Source organism: Sitophilus oryzae, unplaced genomic scaffold, assembly GCF_002938485.1.
Source record: "Sitophilus oryzae breed Bouriz unplaced genomic scaffold, Soryzae_2.0 scaffold_1745_pilon_pilon, whole genome shotgun sequence".
In the NCBI taxonomy this organism is placed as follows: domain Eukaryota; kingdom Metazoa; phylum Arthropoda; class Insecta; order Coleoptera; family Curculionidae; genus Sitophilus; species Sitophilus oryzae.
The window spans coordinates 332423-354303 of NW_022146441.1; the positions used below are offsets into that span (position 1 = coordinate 332423).

The following is a 21881-nucleotide window of genomic DNA, read 5'->3' on the forward strand; positions in this document are numbered from 1 at the left end:
CATTCATTCAGTAACCATTCGATAGTGTAATTCATTCGATAGTTCCCATCGCTAATAAAAACGTAAAAATAAGTGTATTACTGGTTGCCTATCATTTGCAAAAGAATACTTAGTTTTTTTTGTTTTACGTTGCCTGCACTGTCAAACCGTTATTATTTCTGTGAAATACCTACCGAGCTAGACATTGATATTTTTCACCTTTTTATATATTAAATCTTATACAATCTTATATTAATCCTAAACTAATCTAAGCCATATCTACACTATGATTCAGTTGAAGTTAATTTTTTTGGGGGCGTCAATTTTAATAGGTGTAAGCCTTGCCGCTATCGCTTATTTTCAGGAAAACAATGAAAGAAACCAGCATTCGTACTCAAATAATGGAAATTCGTATCATGGAGGTTCATATTCTCGGCAATCTTCTAACAGAGATGTTCCACCACCACAAGACCGGTCCACGTTTAGGTAAGTATACCGTAGAGTTCACTTGTCCAGAATTTCCAAAAGCCTTTAAGGAAACCCTACTGGTCAACAACCCTACTTATACAGGGTATTTAAAAGAACATGTGCCATCTCTCGTGGATAGATTCCTCACGTTAAAATAAGATTTATTTTTCATATCAACATAGGTCCGATTCTGCTTTGTTTCGTAGCTACAGGGGGTTAAAATCTTAATATTGTTTCGGGTGCTTATAATTTCCTTCCAAATAGTTTTAGCGTTTATTTATGAAATCAGTCGAAAGCATACACTTAAATACAGAATTTTAGAGCAAAAAAAATTGCGGATGAACCACAATTTATTGAAAAATAAATAAATTAAAAGTGCATTTTTAGGTTATGGTGAAGTTGTATAAGCGTGTAATTATTGTAAAATATGACGATTATATGCATTTTTTATTAATATAAACGTCAGACTTAATCATTGAGAATCATTAATAAGTCATAAATCAAAAACAGAGTTGCTGATATCTTTTGTAATATTTGCCTGATCGATTTACTCCTGTGATTTACTCTTTCGATTCGAACTTGCCGCCGGAGCCGTCTGTCACCATTTGTTGTTAAGGATGTAAGCTGTGTAAGCATTGTTGCCAAAGTTATTTCTTGTTTGTATGATACATAATACCGTATGATCGAAAAAAAACGGCGTCCATTTGGCTTGGAAATGACGATCGATGACATTCCCCATATAATTTTACATATAAAATGACAGCGATGTTCATTTCATAGCCATGGGCTGACGCCGTTTTTTCTCGATCATACGGTACGTTACATGATACAAAAAAAGAGTTGAAACCGAAAGAGTTTTGATTGCGTTGGTTTCAACCTTTTCGTGAGGGTGTTAATCTTTTGTTTTGTTTTTTATTTTAATACGAATCTGATTGCTTTCACTTGATTTTACGTGCCGGTCGCCGGACGAACAAATCCTTATACAGTAGCGCTGTCACGATAAGAACAGATTATAACTTATTTTAAAATCAAGACATTGAAAACACTCAGATTCGTATTAAAATATAAAAAAAAACAACAGATTAACCCCCAAAGAAGTTGAAACCAACGCAATCAAAACTCTTTCGTGCAACTTTGTAGTTATAAATAGTCAAATCTCGTTGGCAAAATATCAGCTATGTGTAGGAACAATTCCTCAAACGATCGCCTTTTCTTGATTTTAAAATAATTTATAATCTGTTCTTAACGCGAGTTTTCTTCCGACCAGCACGTGTTTTTTTAATGAACCTTTCAAGAAGAAATGAATGAATCTGGCAACGCCGACAAAATTTGGAGGAGTTTTCGCATAGAAAGTAGCCTGTTGTAGCAATAATTAGATGTTTATTTTTTCATTAAATTATGGATCATCCATACTTTTTTTTGGCTTGAAATACTTATTTCGATGTATGCTTTCGAGTGATATAAAAAAAGTACAAAATTCGGAGGGTGTTATATCTGACAAGCACCCCAAATAATATTTTTATATCTATGTTTCTTTTTTCAACTATTCTTTATCTCCAGATAAAAATTATATTAGTATTTTATCAACTAGAATTAGTTGCTCTCTGTATACGGTCAACGTAGGTATATCTGCACTGCTTGTCTGTGAAAAGAAAGAAATTTCGTGATATTTCTCTATACCTAATATCGATGTTATGTTTTTTTTTAAATGTAAGTGTGTTATACAGGGTTGTTCACCACATACGACACGGAATATTGTAGCTAAACGATTAGATTTTTATAGATTGTAAGTTTTGGGTTCGTTGAAGGACTATTAGAGCTACAATTTAAAAATACTTTTACAAGATACAGAGTGTACCAAATAAGTAAAAAATATTATAGTTGTATTATTTTAAATGGAATACCCTGTATATTATTCTATTTTTGGATTCTACGATTGAAATAAAGGTAAATTTGATTAAGGTTTATCACACTTAAACCTTACCGTTTTTTAAATATTTTCAATTTTATGAAATTGCAGTAAAAATTTTAAGGCTTCATTTCTCCAACGGTATCAAAGTTTTTGATACTAAATATTTACTGACGATTATTTATTGATCAGATATTGTGTTGCAATAATAAAAATTTTACTACCTTATACAGAGTGTCCAAAAATGTATATTAAATAATTACTAGCTTTAAACGGCAATAACTTGTTTAATTTAAATAGAACACCCTATATATTTTAGGTGAATCAGATGCACAATATTATTGTCTATCAAATTGTATTATACCATTTTTACCCATCTCTTCAAGTTTTCGTAGAAAATGCATTTTCTTATAATTTATCGAATATTTTTTTTCTTATATTCATGGAATATTGACATTTCAGATTTTTTTAAAGCAACATATATGTACAAAATGTATTGCAAGCCCATTGGTATTCAAAAAAAACTATTTAAATCTTTGTGAAAGAGTATACCAATTAAATATACATATCCATTATTTCGACCAAAAATTAGTTTTAGTTTAATTAATAAAGTAGTCTAAATAAATGTGTGTGTGAATTTGGCTCAGAATCAATATAATAATAAGTTATGAAGGTGAACGTTTCTGTTTTTATAAATAAGCATTCGTCAAAAAATGAAATAAAATGTATAAAGTGTTACTTTTTACCACACTGTCTAATACACACAAAATTCAGTTTCTGAGTATTTGGAGCAAATATTATTAATCAAGGTAAACAGTCAATTAATGTAGTTTGAATGCTGGGATCATATTAATTGGTCCTTGTTAACAAAAAATATTTAAACAGTTTTTTTTATTTTTTAATGAAATAAGCGAACTATATCGACAATATTAGTATCTGTACTCTTTGAAAATTTGTTACATCTTTAAAAATAATCTAAAATGGCAATATTTCATGGGTATAATGATAAATGAGGTCTAAATTATAAAAAATGCATTTTCTACAAAAACTTGAAGAAATAGGTAAAAAATGGTATAATACAATTTGATAGACAAATACATTGTGCATGTGATTCATGTAAAATATATAGGGTGTTCCATTTAAATTAAACAAGTTATTGCAGTTTAAAGCTAGTAATTATTTAATATAAATTTTTGAACACTCTGTATAAGGTAGTAAATTTTTTATTATAGCAACACAATATCTGATCAATAAATACTCTTCAGTAAATATTTAGTATTAAAAACTTTGATACCCTTGGAGAAATAAAGCCTTAAAATTTTTAGTGCATTTCATAAAATTGAAAATATTTCAAAAACGGTAAGGTTTAAGTGTGATAAACCTTAGTCAAATTTACCTTTATTTCAATCGTAGAATCTAAAAATGGAATAATATACAGGGTGTTCCATTTAAAAAATACAACTATAATATTTTTAACTTATTTGGGACACTCTGTATCTTGTAAAAATATTTTTAAATTGTAGCTCTAATAGTCCTTCAACGAACCCAGAACTTACAATTTGTAAAAATCTAATCGTTTAGCTACCATACTCCGTGTCGTATGTGGTGAACAACCCTGTATGTTTTAAAAGAAAAAAAAAGGGATATATATACCTCTCCCCCAGCTCTCCCCTCTATACCATCCGTGTATTAATGGATATGACTAAGAAAGTCCAGATTTAAATGTGAGTAACGTATACATATATTTTATTTAATTGTTAATATTAGGGTAGTTTTACAATTGTAGGTATATGTGTTTTAAGTTGTTTTTGAAAAAAAATTTTTGATTGTATTTTGGCTCTCTTAACTTTGTTAAGAGTGTCCTGAAGATGCAAATAAATTTTGCGAAACGTCGACAAATTTAAAACAAAGGACTTCTGTTGATTTCTTTCGATCCTAATCTAATTATAAAAAAAACATTATATATTATTGGATCGACAGCAATCAAATTAGTTTTAAATAACTACTAATTGATTCCCCATCAAAAAATATACGGAAAAAAAGTTCTCATAAACATGGGTATGGAAATGCATAGTAGTTGCACGATGTAAAAACTTTCTAAAATTAGGTTTTTTGTAATTATTTTAAATATCATTGTTTTTTTATTTGAAATTGCTGTAGGTTAGACTAATAGCCTTGTTTATACAGGGTGTTTCAAAACAAATGCGAAAAACTTCAGGGGGTGATTCCTTGTTCAAAATAAAGGGTAGTTTGCTTCATAAACGTTGGGTCAAAAGTCAACCATTAGGGAGATATTGCGGTACAAAGATGGCGGAAAAATAATGTTTTTATTTTTTATCTTGAAAACGAAAAGAGATAGACTAATAAAATTTTATGGAAGCGTTACTGTTATGAAAACACACTTTCTGGTAATTTTTTCACTTTTTTAAAATGAGTGGAAGGGGTTGAAATAAGCTACCCCTATCATTCTTGTTAACGAAATTTAAAGAAAAATCTTATCAAACACTTGCAAAAAAATTAACTTGGATAGTTTAGTTTGTTTAGAAACTTTTTTATCTCTTGTATTTTTTTGATAATACTCACCGATTTGAAATTAAAAAATAAAATGTAAAACATTACATGTCAGGACAAAAAACATTTTCTGATAAAGAATCTAGTGGGTGCTGTAATTTTTTTAGGAAAAAATCTAGTCGGCCTCTGTTACTTTTTAGGATGTTCCTAATATTATTTTATTTGACATTACTCTACTGCAATACGTTATTATCTAGATGATTATTATTATCGTTATTATCACTAGATTCTTAATCTAAAAATGTTTTTTGTCCTGACATGTAATGCTTTACATTTTATTTTTTAATTTCTAATCGGTGAGCTTTATCAAAAAAACACAAGAGGTAAAAAAGTTACTAAACAAACTAAACTATCCAAATTAAAGCATTTGCATGTGTTTGATAAAATTTTTCTTTAAATTTCGTTAACAAGAATGATATGGGTAGTTTATTTCAACCCCTTCCACTCATTTTAAAAAAGTAAAAAAATTACCTGAAAGTGTGTTTTCATAACAGTAATGCTTCCATAAAATTTCATTAGTCTATCTCTTTTCGTTTTCAAGATAAAAAATAAAAACATTATTTTTCCGCCATCTTTGTACCGCGATATCTCCCTAATGGTTTACTTTTGACCCAACGTTTATAAAGCAAACTACCCTTTATTTTGAACAAGGAATCACCCCCTAAAGTTTTTCGCATTTGTTTTGAAACACCCTGTATATTCTTAAAGTTGTTCAACCGACTAGACAAAATGTGCTGCCAACTGGAGGACAAATCGTGAACCTTTCGGGGCGGAGTCAAAAATATCGATTATTTTCGTTATTTTCCTCAGAGTAATGTAATAATATAGCCCCGGGTTTCTGCGAACTTTAATAATGATCAGCTGATTAAGAAATTTCAACGAAACTTTTATTTTATTGTAAATTGTGGATTATTTTTGCCTGTTATTTTAAGAATTCTAAACCGTATTAACAAAGAAATTATTATTTCGATATGTTGGTACATTATTTATAATTTATTATGATAATGCTAATTGTTGTTAATTAATATTTAAAAAAAAAAGTTACATACCTATTTTAATTTGATTTAATGCATGTTTATAAAAGAATAATTTCATTCTTAGATTATTTTATTCTAAATTGAGTGCTTACGAATTTTACGATATTTTTTTTTTGAAAACATAAAACTTTTTACATTTTTGATGCGAACTAATTGGCATGGTATTATTGGTATGGGAATTAACCAAGAAAGAAAAGAATTGGCTATAACTTGTAATTGTTCGAAAGAAAACATATTATACCTATATCGGTGAAAAGCTTAAAGAATGGCGTTTTTTATGAAGTCATGGCCAACTAGGATTTTCATTTAAAAAAAAACATAATGTCTGTGAAAAAAAACAGAAAACACAAACTCATTAGGTATGTGATTATCTACAATTTTTATCTGAAAACTTTTTGTCTAAAATACCATATGATCGAATAAAAACGGCGTCAGCGTTGGCTATGAAATGACGATCGATGATATTTCCCATATAATTTTCATATAGAATGACAACGACCTTCATTTCATAGCCATCGTTGACTCCGTTTTTATTCGATCATACGGTAGATTATAATGGAATTAGAGACAATTTTTAAAATAGCCAAAATTTGTGTTTTTCGAAATATCTAGTAAGCCTTGAACTTCTCCGAAAAACCGAAAGGCGCATATTTACGCATATTTATGACCCCACAAAACTGCAATTCTTTCCCCATTTAACCGACTCTCTATCTCCAGTAGTTTCCGAGATACCCATAGATAACATCGTAGTATCATCCTGTATAGTATTTAGAAACTAACTATTATTTTTATTTGACTAGATTAATGTGATTAATAAGACTCGATTAATTTAATTTAAAATAAATTTGATCAGATTTTTTTTTCGTATATTCTACTACCAGAAAATCAAAATTATATGATAACGCACTTTTCAACGAAGTTGAAGGAATATATTATAGCGTATCTATCACAATACTTAATAGAATTACTACAATTAGAAGAAAAACAAAAAGAAAAAATACCCAAATACCTTCACCTACTACTCATCTACAAAATAAACGAATATATCTCTTATAAAAACACTACACAACTACTTCTTGTATTTTACACTGAAAAAATTATAAACTTACTAATTAACCAAACAAAAAGAAAAAATAACCAAATTATCCCTTCACCTACTACTTAACTACAAAATAAATAAACTATAAAAACACTACTAAACTATTTCTGGTATTCTACACTAAACATTATAATTAAACTTAATAAAATTAAACTAATTTTACACTACAACCACAACAACTATAAAGAAATAAGAACATTTTTTAAAACTAGAAGAAACAGAACTTCGATACGCGCGACCAGTATAATAGATCAAGAGGACAAAGAATATAAAATACTCTTAAAATGTGCATTCAGAAAGAAAAAACATCTCGAAAATTATCTAAACAAACATTTTTTTTTCTTATCAGTGAAAAGCATCGGCCTCGTCGGCCTTGCGGAATTTGTCCGGTATTTACAATGTGGTCGAATTGTATAATTACCAGCTTTTATAGCATATCTAATAGACAAAAAGTATCTGGTCGATTAGTAACCAATTGGCACAGTCCGAAAATTATCGATTTTTATTTTCTCTGTTTTTATTGGTAGCTTCAAAATTCAGAGTAACAAAAAATATTTTTCTGTCGGGAAACCGGTCCTGCCATCTAGTAGTCTTAGTCCATAAACGTCTTAGGTTGATCTACTTTAAAAATATATATACAAGGCTAATAGTAATAATAAATTAGGTAGGTAATAATTTATTAAATGTGATTAATAAAATTGTGTTTATCTCATCAAGGAGGCCGAATTCGACAAAATATCAAGAGATAACTTTTAATTGGCATTAAACGGCCTACACGATTTTGATATCAATAGAAAAAAAAGTCAGTGGCGTACATGCCATTTTTACAAAAATATTCCAGTGAACATTAAAATATGTCGCATTTATAGTAACTTTTACCCTCAAAATTTCATTCGAAACGCTAAAACTACTTGGAAGAAAATTATAATAAAACGAAAAGACATTAAAACTTTAACACCCTGTAGCTACGAAACAAAGCAGAATCGGACCTATGTTGGTATGAAAAATATATTTTATTTTTATGTGAGGGATTCACCCACGAGAGATGGGACATGTTTTTTGAAACACCCTGTATATGGTTGAGAAATAGTGGCATTACTACGTGATGCATTTTTAAAAAGGTAAAAAAACCTTTTAGACAAATACGTTTAAATTTACATATACCGCGGCCTCCCCATAAGAGCAATGAGCGAATTTATGTCCCAGAATTGAAGGACAGAAGATCGAGTTTGACATAAGTCCATCCTTGTTCAGTAGCTGGATGTAATGCACATGCGCCGAAATGCTACTTTTCTATTGGCCGAATGGTGTCGAGATGGGTTATCGATTTATTTTTGGACGCGTCGTCGGCGTTTTGTTTTCAGTTTGGACTTGGGCAGTCGCCATTAGTGTTTTCTCTAACTTTCTGTGTTTTCCACGTGTACTGTGTTTTCGTTTGTATTTTAATCTTTGTGCGTTTATTGACAATTTTGTGATTTAGTTTTAAAGACTTTTGCTGTAGTTTAATTAATAGAACAATGCGAATGGGCTACTGCTTTTTGTGTGGTAGAAGCCAACTAACCAAATTAATAATAGAAATTTTTCTCGATGTTCGTTTGTATCATGAAAGCAAAATCAGAAATAAAAGGGATGTTAATATAAGACAAAAATATACGAAACTAATTTTATTCAAAAATCAATAATTGTTAAAAGCATTATATTTAGTCTTACTATTTTAAAATAAAAAAGACATTATAATGTAAAGACTAAAAATAGAGACTACACAAGGCTAATTATAATTTATAATGCTTACACAGTTACACACAGACTGTCTTATTGTAAATTATTATTGTTTTTTTTTTCATAATATAAAAGAGTATTTACAATGCAACAATGTAAATAATTATATTTTTTGTATCTAGCTTGATTTATGTATAAACTTAATATGTACGTTATACCGTATGATCGAAAAAAAACGGCGTCCAGCTTGGAAATGACGATCGATGACATTTCCCCTATAATTTTACATATTAAATGACAGCGATCTTCATTTCATAGCCATCGTTGACGCCGTTTTTATTCGATCATACGGTATTTGTTTAATAAAAAATATGTTAATAATAATGAATTACTTTTGTTTCATTTTAAACCAGGACTGATGTTGATTATTGATCATAAATACCATGGGCAGTAAAAGAAACAATAGACAGTAAAAAATGTACTGTTATACTTTGTTTTGCTGCAATTTTTAAGTCGAGTGAAATAGATATGCAATTTGTAATACTAAGTTCTTAAGACAGTTCCTTAATTGAGGTTTTACTAAATTATTTTTTGAATTTTAAAAAAAGTGAAATAGATATGCAATTTGTACTACGAAGTTTTTAAGACAATTTCTTAATAATTGTGGTTTTACTAAATTATTTTTTGAATTTAAAAAAAAAATATCGTACCTGTCACTTTTTTTCATTCGTTTTATTTAATAATAATTGTCTAACACAACAAAGTCTACTTAGAACGATATGATATAAATATAAATGAGTTCATTAAAAAATGGTCTGATTAAAATTAGTACCTAAATAAGCAAAAATTATCCCCTCATAAAACAAGAAATTAAGGAGTTCAGTAAAAGGATTGCAACTATATATTTTATTCAGTAAATTTTCATAATAGTAAGTATAAAAGCACAATCTCTAAAACGACAATATGAATAATGTATATTAAGATTTAACTCGAGTTTCAGTGAAAAAACTATATTGATATTAAAATATTTTAATACCTTCAGAATACTAATTACATACCATAAAATAGGAGTTTTTACGATGCGGGAAGCCTATCTAGAAAAAGAATTTTAGAAATCAGCAATGGGATTCTGTAAGCTCTGTAGCAAGAAATTTCCTATCGAGCCTATGCTATTTGTATACGATTGATGAGTCACTAGACAGGGAAATGTTTACAGAATCGCACTGCAGATACCTATACGCTACTAGGAGCCCCCCATTGTGAGACAGATATAAAATAATTTTTATATACCTATTCCATAGCCTATTCTTTTAAATGTCTGTAATATTTATAATAAACTTATTTTACGAGTAGAAGTATTGCACCAGCATCAAAATTAATACTACTTGTAAAAAACTGTTGCTCCTTGAGTTTGTAATAGATATAAACAAAATAAACATTCGAAAATAACTAAATCGAAGATATCTGAAAACTTTTGGTCGAAAAAGTGTTTTGCCATAACATGTTGGATACGATTAAAATATCTCGTTTGATAAATATGCGCATAATGTTACATTATCAAACTTATTTGATTTCAGAATATTTAACAAAAAGCTTCCAATTTTTCGAAAGATTTTAGAGAACGTCTTTAACCTCAACTTAAAATAAATAAAACCAAAACAAAACATATCATATATCATATGATTTGGAACTTCCAATCAAAGTGCTTACAGATCGAGCAAGCGCAGAAAACCTCCTCCCGAACAAGGATAGACTTATGTAGGAAATGCATTGACATTCTATAGCCATCCTTCAACATCGGGACAGGAATTTAAGCGGTACCCTCCGTATATTTTATTTGAACGTATTTGCTTTTAGACGACGCCTACCCAGGACTAGCAGAAAAAAGGACGAAACAGAGAATGAAGACAAAAAAACTGTAGAAACAGTAAGACAGGATTATAGACAACCCGAAAACACTACCAGCAGAAAAAAGGAAGAAACAGGTAGAGAGGGTGAGACCAAAATTGAAAATTGTAATCTCTGCAAAATGGCTTTGGGCAAGAAATACGTTAAATTACTGTGCGATGACAAATTTCATTTACCTTGTTTAAATAAATGGCTAGATGATGGGAACAAGTGTTGCCCAACTTGTAAATGTCAGAATATCTGAATGCCAGCTACCGTATGATTGAGTTGGCTTGCAAATGACGATCGACAACATTCCCCATATAATTTTACATACAAAATGACAGCGATCTTCATTTCCAAGCCATATCTGATGCGTTTTTTTTTTCGGTCACGTATACAGGGTGGCGCACCTCATTCGCCTCGGTTGATTATACGAAAACGGAAAGATTAAGAAACAAAATATTTTATGGGTATATGTAGGAAGGCAATATGCATAATTTTAAATTATTTTGAAATGTACAGGGTATGTCAGAACAGAACTAAGATCCATACCAAAGTTATCTTTTTTCTTATGGAACACCCGGTATTTTATTTCATTTTTGGATTCTTGGACCCAAAAAAGCTACAAGAAAATTGATTATCAACACCCCGTACATTACCTTTCAGAATTAATTCTTGTGCTGAGTTTAAAGGTAGAGAAATAAACTTTATTGAAAAATATGATTGTTTCCTTAAATTTATACAGGGGTACCAAAAATGACTACTGATCTATTTTAAGGATGCATTTTACATAAAAACTTCGTTATTTCAATTAAGCAAGCAATACCATTTTTCAGTAAAGGGTAATGGTGCGGATCCGGTGGCTGACCACTGCATATAGTCACAGACACTACGCATGCGCACATCTTCGATGTTGCCAGATTGTAAGTTATTTTGGAATTATTTTCAGTGGAAAACAAATATGTGCTTTTCAGTGTTTTTTGTCAATATATACCGTATGATCGAAAAAACGGCGTCCAGTTGGCTGGGAAATGACGATTGAGGACATTTCCCATATAAAATGACAGCGATCTTCATTTCATAGTCATCGTTGACGCTATTTTTTTTTCAATCATAGTACGCGGTATATTATTTTTATATCAAATTTATATTATTATTTTAATATTTCGCACAACACGTGAACGCTTATTATGTATTTTCATAGTCAATAAAATTAAATAGAAATAAAACTCTAGATTCCTATAATTAATCTAATTGCTCTAGGTTATTATTATGCTACGTTTAAAAGGGCTTTATTAAAAATTCGGGGAAATTATATGTCCAAGTTTTTCCTTTTTTTAATTTTAAATGCTGTAGCTCCATGTCATGTTCATAATAGGTTTTCTGCTACTTTAAGATTTCTCTATTCTTACACCTAATTTATGTGATTTTCTTAGCTATAATATGATTTATAAACCATATTTTTCCTAATGGAAGGATGGAATAGGATATGCAAAATTAAGATATTTTAACATTTATTTTCCAGACAAAGCATAAGATTAAGACATAATAAATATTATAAGAAAGATCTTAATATAAATCACAAACTAAGTCTTAATTTGGTCTTGTATAAACACAGGTATAAAACTAATAAGATCAAAACTCAACCTTCACCATATTGTCAAGATTTGGCATTATAGGAAACAAGAAATTGCAGTAAATTAAGAAAAGAATATCAAAGTACACGATATTAAATACTGTAATGTATTCTACGATACAAACCATCTCCCTTCTAAAGAGAAAAAGATAAAACATAAAGCTTATTTTAGTCTTATCAACACTCTTCGATAAAATATATGTCTAAAATTGCTATTAATCCACTAACTTGATATTTTTAAGAAATTATATGATACAAACATTACAATCAAAGTATATTATATTAGTAACATTATAGGTAAAATATGTTACCTCTATCTCCCATTGACGTGTATTGTTCTATAAGACTCGTCATGGTAATATTTCAAAACATCAATATACATAATATAATGAAAACTATTGTTGCCTGTAAATAACTAGAAATTAAATAACTTGAAAGAAATAAAATAATTCTAATAAGTTTAAAACCATTAGAAAAAATCCGTAAATGATAATTTTTAATTCTAATGTAAATATATAAATAAATGTTATTATTATTCAACCACTTCCATATCTCCCAGGTTATTATTACGTACAATTTTATATATTCATAATACTTTCATTTCACAATCTTCATTATCCTTCTTACCTTAATTTTGGATATCAAGATAAATCTGAAATTATAAAATTAATTATAGAATTTGTATTATTATTGATTAACACTCAAAAAAAAATTCAACTGCAAATAATTCGAAAATAAACTGCAATTTGGCAACATCGACGATGTGCGCTTGCGTAGTATCGATGATCAAATGCAGCAAATATGGCCTTCAAGGTCAGCCACCGGATCCACACCTTTACCCAGTAAAGTTTATTTCTCTACCTTTAAACTCAGCACAAGAATTATTTCTGAAAAGTAACGTACAGGGTGTTTATAATCTATTCTATTGTAGCATGCAAATTTAAATATCTCAAAAACCAAAGATTTTAAACATAGTTAGCCCTTTTAATAAATGCCTTTTTGGGTCCAAGAATCCAAAAATGAAATAAAATACCGGGTGTTCCATAAGAAAGAATATAACTTTGGTATGGATCTCTTAGTTCTGAAACATCCTGTACATTTCAAAATAATTTTAAATTGTGCACATTGCCTCCCGACATATACCCATTAAATATTTTGTTTCTACATCTTTCCGTTTTTTGTATAATCAACCGAGGCGAATGAGGTGCGTCACCCTGTATATTATATTGCAAATTGCAATGTTCTCATAAAGTATATTGTCTTTTGCAGTTTAAGTTAAAATAAAAAAAATAAAGTTCAAATGATTTAAGTATTAAGTCTTTGACTTAAATCAATATAACGTTATTTAAGTCGTTTTTATGACTTAAATCTATATTTTTGACTTAAATCATGGTGATCTGCAAGTTAAGTCAGTAAAATGACTTAAATCAATATCATTACTCTCAAGTCAAGACAATCAGAATTCAGTTTATGTACCTTTTTTAAATGTTAATATTAATTTATTGTTGGTACAGACACAGTTTAAAGAATATAAATATATACAATTGGCCCATTCTTTTTTTGACGGCATCTTGGTGAACATCTCAAAGCGCAACTTTGCCCCCAATTTAACCATGTTCGTATCTAGTACGGTTACCGAGATACCAACGCTCGTACCTCGAATTTGTAGCACCCTGTATATATCGATGGCATAAAAGTTTTCTGTGATCTTGAAGCTCCGTGCAGTATATAGTAAAAATCTAATTTTTTTATACTCAATACTTCTAAAGGATATTCAAGATATTTTAATTAATCATATACACTTTTTATTTTACTACTTATGTTATACATATATTTCTTTTTTTATTTTGATCACTTTCATTATATTATATTATCTATTTGTAGATAAAATCTGTTTAATTAAGTATTTTTATAAGTTTAGCTATGTAATAATAATGTAAAAGTTTTGTGGTTTTTTAAACTTTTTTAGGTATACTCTTTTTTATTATATTAAGAAAATAAAACAGTATTAACTAAAAATGTGTATTATTTTTTACTTAAAACTTGGAATAAAAGTTTTTAGCCAAGTAATGTTAGGAAATAGGCAACTAGTTAAACTGATCTGAAAATAATGACAACTGACAGTTATTTGCTGTCGTTCTGTGGTCGTTGTCCCCATTTTTTAAAGAAATATTTTGATTTTGCCTGAAAATGTTAAATAACTTGAAAATTATCAGATGGTAGCCCTGTCAAATTAAATTCCTGTGAAAAACCTGCCTCGAAATCTCTGTCTGCTTGGTCAAAAAATATAGAATATAGCAAATACAGTCCATATTGACGTAGAAACTCGACTAAATTTAGTGTAAGTTATATAATACGTTTTTATTGTATTAAATTGCGTTCTAAAATGTTTTCGTATTGTTTTAGTATAAAATCTAATCATGATTCAAGTAAAACTGATGCTGTTGGGACTGTCTGTACTGGTAGGTGCTGGTATAGCTATCTATACTTATTATCAAAGCAAAGAAGAACCACAGCAACACCGGAGATCGGACCAAAGATCGGACAGATCATGTCATGAACCTTATAATAATAATTCCATTGCCAGGTATTCTGCCTCAGTATTTTTATAGACCAACAGAAAAATATTGTTTGTTACAGACTACGTATAAAACAAAGCAGAGATGAAAAAAATGTTTGTTCAATCTGCCTGGACGACATGACGAACTTATTTACTACATTAAAATGTGGCCATAAGTTTCATGGGATATGTATAAAGGACTGGTTTAGTGCCTCGACTAGTTGCCCACTTTGTAGAGATGTGAATAAGTGAACTTAGCAATAACAATTCTTTGACTCATTTGATTTCTCGTATTAAGACATTCTTAATAAGGGATTTCATCTTTTATGTGTTTATGTAGGTTGATCTTTTTATATTTTATTCCTATTAAATGAGTTTGCAAATAAAATTATTAAATACATTTTATTTTGGTACTCAGTTTATGCTTTAAATTTGAATTAATATGAATTCTTATTCGTATTTAAGTTACATTAAACATGTAAAATGTAACAGTCATGTAATTTAAACAATATTGTAAGTTTAACTCAAAAAAATGTGCTTTTATGGGATTTTATATACTTTTTCAGTTTATATACTGGCATATTAAAATAGTTCAATTGAATAATTTATTTTATTAAATATTAACCATTGTGAACGGAGATATAGTTGGACAGAAAATACCACTTACTTGTAAATTAATACGTACAGACATATATCGTGGATCACTTCATTGGACAGACTATAATGTCTAAAATACTTGATTTGATAATAACTGTTAATCATATTTATTGGTGAAATAAAGTGACAGACAACTCTCATTTTCAGGGAACTTACCGTTGGATAAATTATATGTACCGTACGATCGAAAAAAAAAACGGCGTCAGCGATGACTATGAAACGAAGATCGCTGTCATTTAATATGGGAAATGTCATCGATCGTCATTTCCCAGCCAACTGGACCCCGTTTTTTTTTCGATCATACGGCACATAGGCGTAGTTTTTTGTTGATATATTCACCCCTATACCTAACTCCACATTTTGTACAGTTTTCCCTGGATTGTCTTTACAAGAGAAAAAAACTTTTATTTTGACATTTTAAGAAAAATACATTCTTCATAAAAAATTAGAATTTTTGTTTGTTCTAAAATGGTTAATCCCGTTTATAATTTTCCAAATTTTCATACCGTTTCAGAGAAAATTTAAAAAAAAACATGAAAATATAGTTGAATTTTTTTGATGTCCTAAAAATCAAAACGCGTTTCGCTTTCATTCTTTGACAGATTGTTATTCATATAATTTTAAATAACGTAATACACTCACCGACAAAAAAAACGGCCACTAAAAACTAGTCCCAATTTCAGAGTAGGATTTTTCGCGAACCATTCATTAGATTTTGATGATTTTTTTTAAATTTGTAAATTAATTCCTTCTTAACGGATGCTACATCAGTAATTTTTATTCCGAATTTAGCACCCGTTAAAAAGGAATTAATTTACAATTTAAAAGAAAAATCATCAAAATCTAATGAGTGGTTCGCGAGAAGTCCAGGTCTGAAATTGGGTCTAGTTTTTAGTGGCCGTTTTTTTTGCCGGTGAGTTTAGTTTTTCCTGTTTTAAGATGTTAAAGAAGTAGAAAATTTATTTAGTTCAATGATACAGTAAGGGTGATGACAATTATTGGAAAATATGATACTTTAACAGCCAAGAATATAACGTTAATCAAATTTAATAATAACCATCTATCAAAGAATGAAATCGAAATTATATCCATAGAAACGCGTTCTCATTTTAAAGGGCTTAGAAAAAATTCAACAATATTTAGAACAAGCAAATTTTTTTATGAAGAATGCATTTTTCTCAAAATATCAATAATAAAAAAGTTTTTCCTCTTATAAAGACAAAATCCAGGGGCATACTGTATAAAAGTTGATTCTCACTATACCTTCTGTTTCCATTCCATATCCTTTCCGTATTTTTGATTGTATTCACGCTATATGCATGCTTTCCGTTATTAACGTGTGTATAATGTTTAATTAAATAAAATGTTTAATTAAATAAAAAATAATGTAAATATATATGTTTTAAACGTGTATATACATATATACTGTGTGGTCGAAAAACAACGGCGTCCTGTTTATATGGAAATGACGATCGATGACATTCCCCATATAATTCTACATATAAAATGACATAAAAACTATATAAAATGACATCATACGGTATAATAATGAATCTAGCCAATCCCCTTCACACTTGCCTACGGATTCAATGAATAATGTAATTTTTAATATTTGTTACCTTCAATCATAAGAATATCCTGATTTTCCGCAAAAAAAAATAAACAATTATTCTAGAAGCTTTGTGTTATTTTATATATTTATTTTTAAATTTTTATTAATTACTCACTGAAACTATTATTATACACCTAAACTAGCAAATTTTTTGAAAGGATATTTAAAAAAATATGCCGTCTCTAATAGAACAGCCTAGAAGCGGGATTTATGACGTCACGCTAGTTAGATACTATGGATTAATAAATATGGGTTAGAATACATGGAAAACATAACTATTCCTCGTATTTTTGGTTTGTATTTTAAAATCAATGTTTGTTTTTTAAATACAAACCAAAAATAAATAAATAAATGCCTTTATTGTCAAAAAATTTTTCAATTTGTAGACAAAGGTAAACTAACAAACAAAGGAAAAAAACAAGGTACACAAACAAACAAACAAAAGATAATACAAAACATTATACAAATAATATTGTCAGTCTTATTGTTAAAATAAACATTTATAAATGTTTATAATGTCAAAAAACAAAAAAAATAAAAATAATATTAAAAATAATATAATACGAGGTATAATTATGTTTTCCATGTATACTACAACATATTTATTAATCCGTAGTATCTAACTAGAGTGACGTCATAAATCTCGCTCCGAGGCTGTTCTATTAGAGACGGCATTGCGTCAGCATGGCCGCAAGTTGCCTAACCTAATAAAATAAACACTAAAAAAGCCCGCGGGAACTGTCAAATTCAAAGTTATTCATTTCACAGACTATAACAAGTAGCCCACCACAAGTTTGTCCCCCCCAGCAAATCTTGGCAGGTAAAGTTTTATGTCACAACTATACATATAGATACATATTTGATAACAATACTTTATACATTTTTTTACATGTAAAATATATAAACAAATGTTTATTGCCGAAATTGTATTTCTCTGATTATAATACCCTACGCCACTGGAGAAATCCTGTCTGAGTAGCATTATTTATAGTTTCAAACATTAATTATACTATAGGATATTGAAAATGCTACTTGGAATTAATAAAAATAGTTTGCTTTGGATGTGGTACAAGACATATTAAAAGCATTTTACATATTTTTACTGCTATAATGAAAAAAATCTACATTTTATGACTACATAGCACAAGTTGTGTATCAACTTTTACCTGTAAAATGTAATTCCAGTCATTTTTTTCTCGCTTCAGCCTTTGCAGCCATACGCGGAACATCTCACCCTACTAAACAACACAGTTTATAAATTTAAAACAAAACAGTATTCACAAAAAACATAAAAATTCGCTTGGCGTCACCTCGAAATCTTGTCACCAAAGTATGGCCGTCGATCAAATTTTGGCCTCAAAAAATTTTCACTGGAGAATATGCGTCTTAGCTGTCCCCTCTCTTTCCTTGTCTAAGATTTACACGATATAATATTTTATGTAAACGGAAGGTATAGTGAGAATCAACCTTAAAGAGGATTTATTTAATTTTCCAGATTTTCGTAAACAAGCTGCAATAAAAAGCCTCTACAGAAAAAATAAATTTATTCATAAAAAAAGTGAAAACAAAAGGCAATACTTTCTCTTTAATATTATAACTTACAATAAGAAATATCTTAACATTAAAAACATACTCTGTTTTGACTAGTAAAGCTTATTTTTTTAAGTCTAATTTTACACAACGTAAAATATGCATATCTTTGCACGATTCCACATTTTATATAATATGTATATCTCTTTTTATCTAGTTTAGTTTTGCTTCGCGCTTTCCCGGGAAAGCGGGAAATAATAGTAACAACAAAGAAAAAATCAACAGTCAACAATTCCTCTTCGCGTCGCAGTTTCGGTAAAAATGTGGGAGTTTCGCCAGAAAGGTCAATATACAGGGTGTTCCTTAACGACAAGCTAATATTTAAAGGGAGCGATTCTTAGAAAGACCTATTCTAAGAAAAAAAAATCATCATATCAATGTTTGTTTGTTGAGTCATATCAATGGTGAGTTTTGTTGATGTAAATAATAACTCTTTATACAGGGTGGTCCGAACTGTATTCCGGTTCGTATAAATAATATATTATACAGGGTGTCCCAGAAATAAGTGCAAATATTTTAACTGGTAGTATAGTTCAACCCCAGAAACACGCCTATGAGGTTTTTTTACAAAAAAAAAATGTTGAAAATTTAAAATTTTTCTTGACATTTCCCGGGAAATTTGAAAAAACTTTTTAGTGCCACTTGTTTATTCGCCTGAGATTTCCCTACGGTGTATTTAAACCTTGCAGTGTTGCAACCTCCTATGTTACCGACATTCTACATAGTTCGGCGGAACATAGTTCTACATTTATAAATTCATAGACAAATTCCTACTCAAAAAATTAGGAATGGTAAATTTAATCTTTTATCAGTGCTCATTATTAATAATTATAGAGAAAAAAAACACATAAATTATTTTTAGTACTTACCCTTTCAATGAAAACTTAACAAAAACCACCGAAAATTAACTAAAACATTACGTTTATGACGTTTACGAAAATCTTTGTTATGCTGCAAAATAACTTTATTTTGGAATAAATTTAATAAAATGATTCATATTATTCACAATCAGGTCACAAAAAAGAAATTCCTAAAATGTTTATCGTAATTTAGAATTCAATTCAAGAAATTTAGAAAACAGCCCAACGAATAATCGATTCATTTTTGTTTTGTTTGTTTTCTTTCATGTTTCTCTGTTTTATTTGAACCACTGTTTTACAAAACACCTTGAAAAGCGCACATTACTTTGAATACCTTTCTGAATGAATAAATGTTGAGAATTATTGTCTCTTATCGCCACCTTACGAACTACTTTCAATCTAAGAAAATACATGTTTCACTCAACAATTTTAAATAGGTATTCTGTTTTTTCGCTATTTTTTCGATGTATTTCGACAATTCCATGGACAGCCTAACCGTCAGCCAAGAGCGCCGCGTGTGAACTGGTCCTTTGAGTCGCCGGTCGCCGCGCCGTCGTGGCGGGCTTGCGTCAGACGACGATGTTAAGCAACGTTGCCGTAGTTACAACAATTGCAAATTCAAGACATTCGAAGCAATCAAATTCGTATTAAATTTTAAAAATAAAACAGAGAAACATGAAAGGAAACAAACAACACAAAATGAATTCATTATTTGTCGGGCTGTTTTCGATGTATTGAATTCTGAATTACGATAAACATTTTCGAAATTTCTTTTTTGTGACCTTATCAATAACCAATTCATTTGTGTTTTGTTTGTTTCCTTTCATGTTTTTCTGTTTTATTTTTAAAATTTAATAAGAATTTGATTTCTTCGAGTGTCTTGAATTTGAAATTGTTGAAACTACGGCAACCTCGCATGACGCAAGCTCGACACGGCGGCACGACAAAGGAGCAGTTACCAGTGATACGCGGGTCTCTTGGCCGACGCGACGGTTGAGCTGTTGATGGAATTGTCGAAAAACGCTATTCGCTAAAAAAATAGCGAAAAAACAAAATACGTATTTAAAATTGTTGAGTGAAACATGTATTTTCTTAGATTGAAAGTAGTTCGGAAAGTGGCGGTAAGAGACAATAATTCTCAACATTTATTCATTCACAAAGGTATTCAAAGTAATGTGTGCTTTTCAAGGTGTTTTGTAAATCAGTGGTTTAAATTGTGATGAGGCCTATATGAAAATAATGTGTTAAAAATGGGGACTGTTATTTTAGTAGTTATTATAATAGCATGTACAAGTAAAGCAGCACAGTGAAGTGTATTTTAGTTAAGTGTATATCGAAAAAGAGAACTGTCACAGTTACATCGATCTGTCATAAGTATCTTTTGTAATGTTGGGTAAGTTTTTTAATTTAACTTTTTACATACACTTTCTTGTCCCTATGGCAACACAGTGCGTCGAATTAACTGAAATCCGGGCTTGATCCGGGTAATTGGATGTAGTTGGCGATATCTGCCGGCGGTTCTCAAAATGTTGCGATTATTTTGTTAAATTTTCAAAGTTAAATAACTCCGTTATTTTCAATTTATTTTAAAAATGGTATAGAGAAAATATGTTTATTTTGACCAGATCTACCACCCCTTAAAATATCTGCACTCATTTCTGGGACACCCTGTATAAAGTTTTTTTTTCTTAGAATAAGTTCAAGAATCGTCCCCATAAATATTAGCATGTGATTAAGGAACGCCCTATTAAAAATAGTATATAATTTAATTACAACTGAATACAGACTATTCTATTGTAATTAAATTATACATAGAGAGAGACGAGATAAAATTTCAACCTACCTATTTATACACAGGGTGGCGTTTTTCTTTTAACGCACGCAGTAAAAAATCACAAATCGAAACAGACAACCAAGATCTGCGAGGTACAAACATAGAGTAACTGAAATGTTAGGTGAGTTTGTCTGAAAAGAAAAAGCAGTATGACAAAATTGTAGGGTCCTAACCTCTTCGTCGAAAAAAATTATCGAAATTTAGGAATAAAACTGTAGTTTTCAAGTGCATGTGCAACTTCAGGGCTTATAACTTAATGTAAAACGATTACTTGTTGTCTTGTTCTTCATGTTTTCTTTAAATGTTCCTGACTTTAAGAAACAATGAAATGGTCCTAAAAAGTCATTCTATTTAGTGAATGAAATGTGTTTACCTTTACTGCCTACCTCCATTGCTTTTGGATGTAAATACAAAATATTATTACAAATTTTAGAAATTAAATGACAATTTCACAGTAACT

The 21881-nt window shown here is 29.6% G+C and overlaps 1 protein-coding gene and 1 long non-coding RNA gene across 2 annotated transcripts; both read left to right on the top strand.

Annotated features, from left to right (window-relative positions):
* The first annotated feature begins 148 nt into the window (after window positions 1-148).
* LOC115882028 (uncharacterized RING finger protein C57A7.09-like) lies at window positions 149-11095 on the top strand. The gene is made up of 2 exons (XM_030899848.1): window positions 149-465; window positions 10640-11095. Exons 1-2 carry the CDS (start codon window positions 266-268, stop codon window positions 10932-10934), a joined length of 495 nt encoding a protein of 164 aa, XP_030755708.1. The 5' UTR covers window positions 149-265; the 3' UTR covers window positions 10935-11095.
* A 3327-nt stretch (window positions 11096-14422) lies between these two features.
* Window positions 14423-15466, top strand: LOC115881987. Its single transcript, XR_004050115.1, has 3 exons — window positions 14423-14649; window positions 14715-14895; window positions 14949-15466. It is a non-coding gene; the product is annotated as an uncharacterized LOC115881987 (long non-coding RNA).
* Window positions 15467-21881: the final 6415 nt, after the last annotated feature.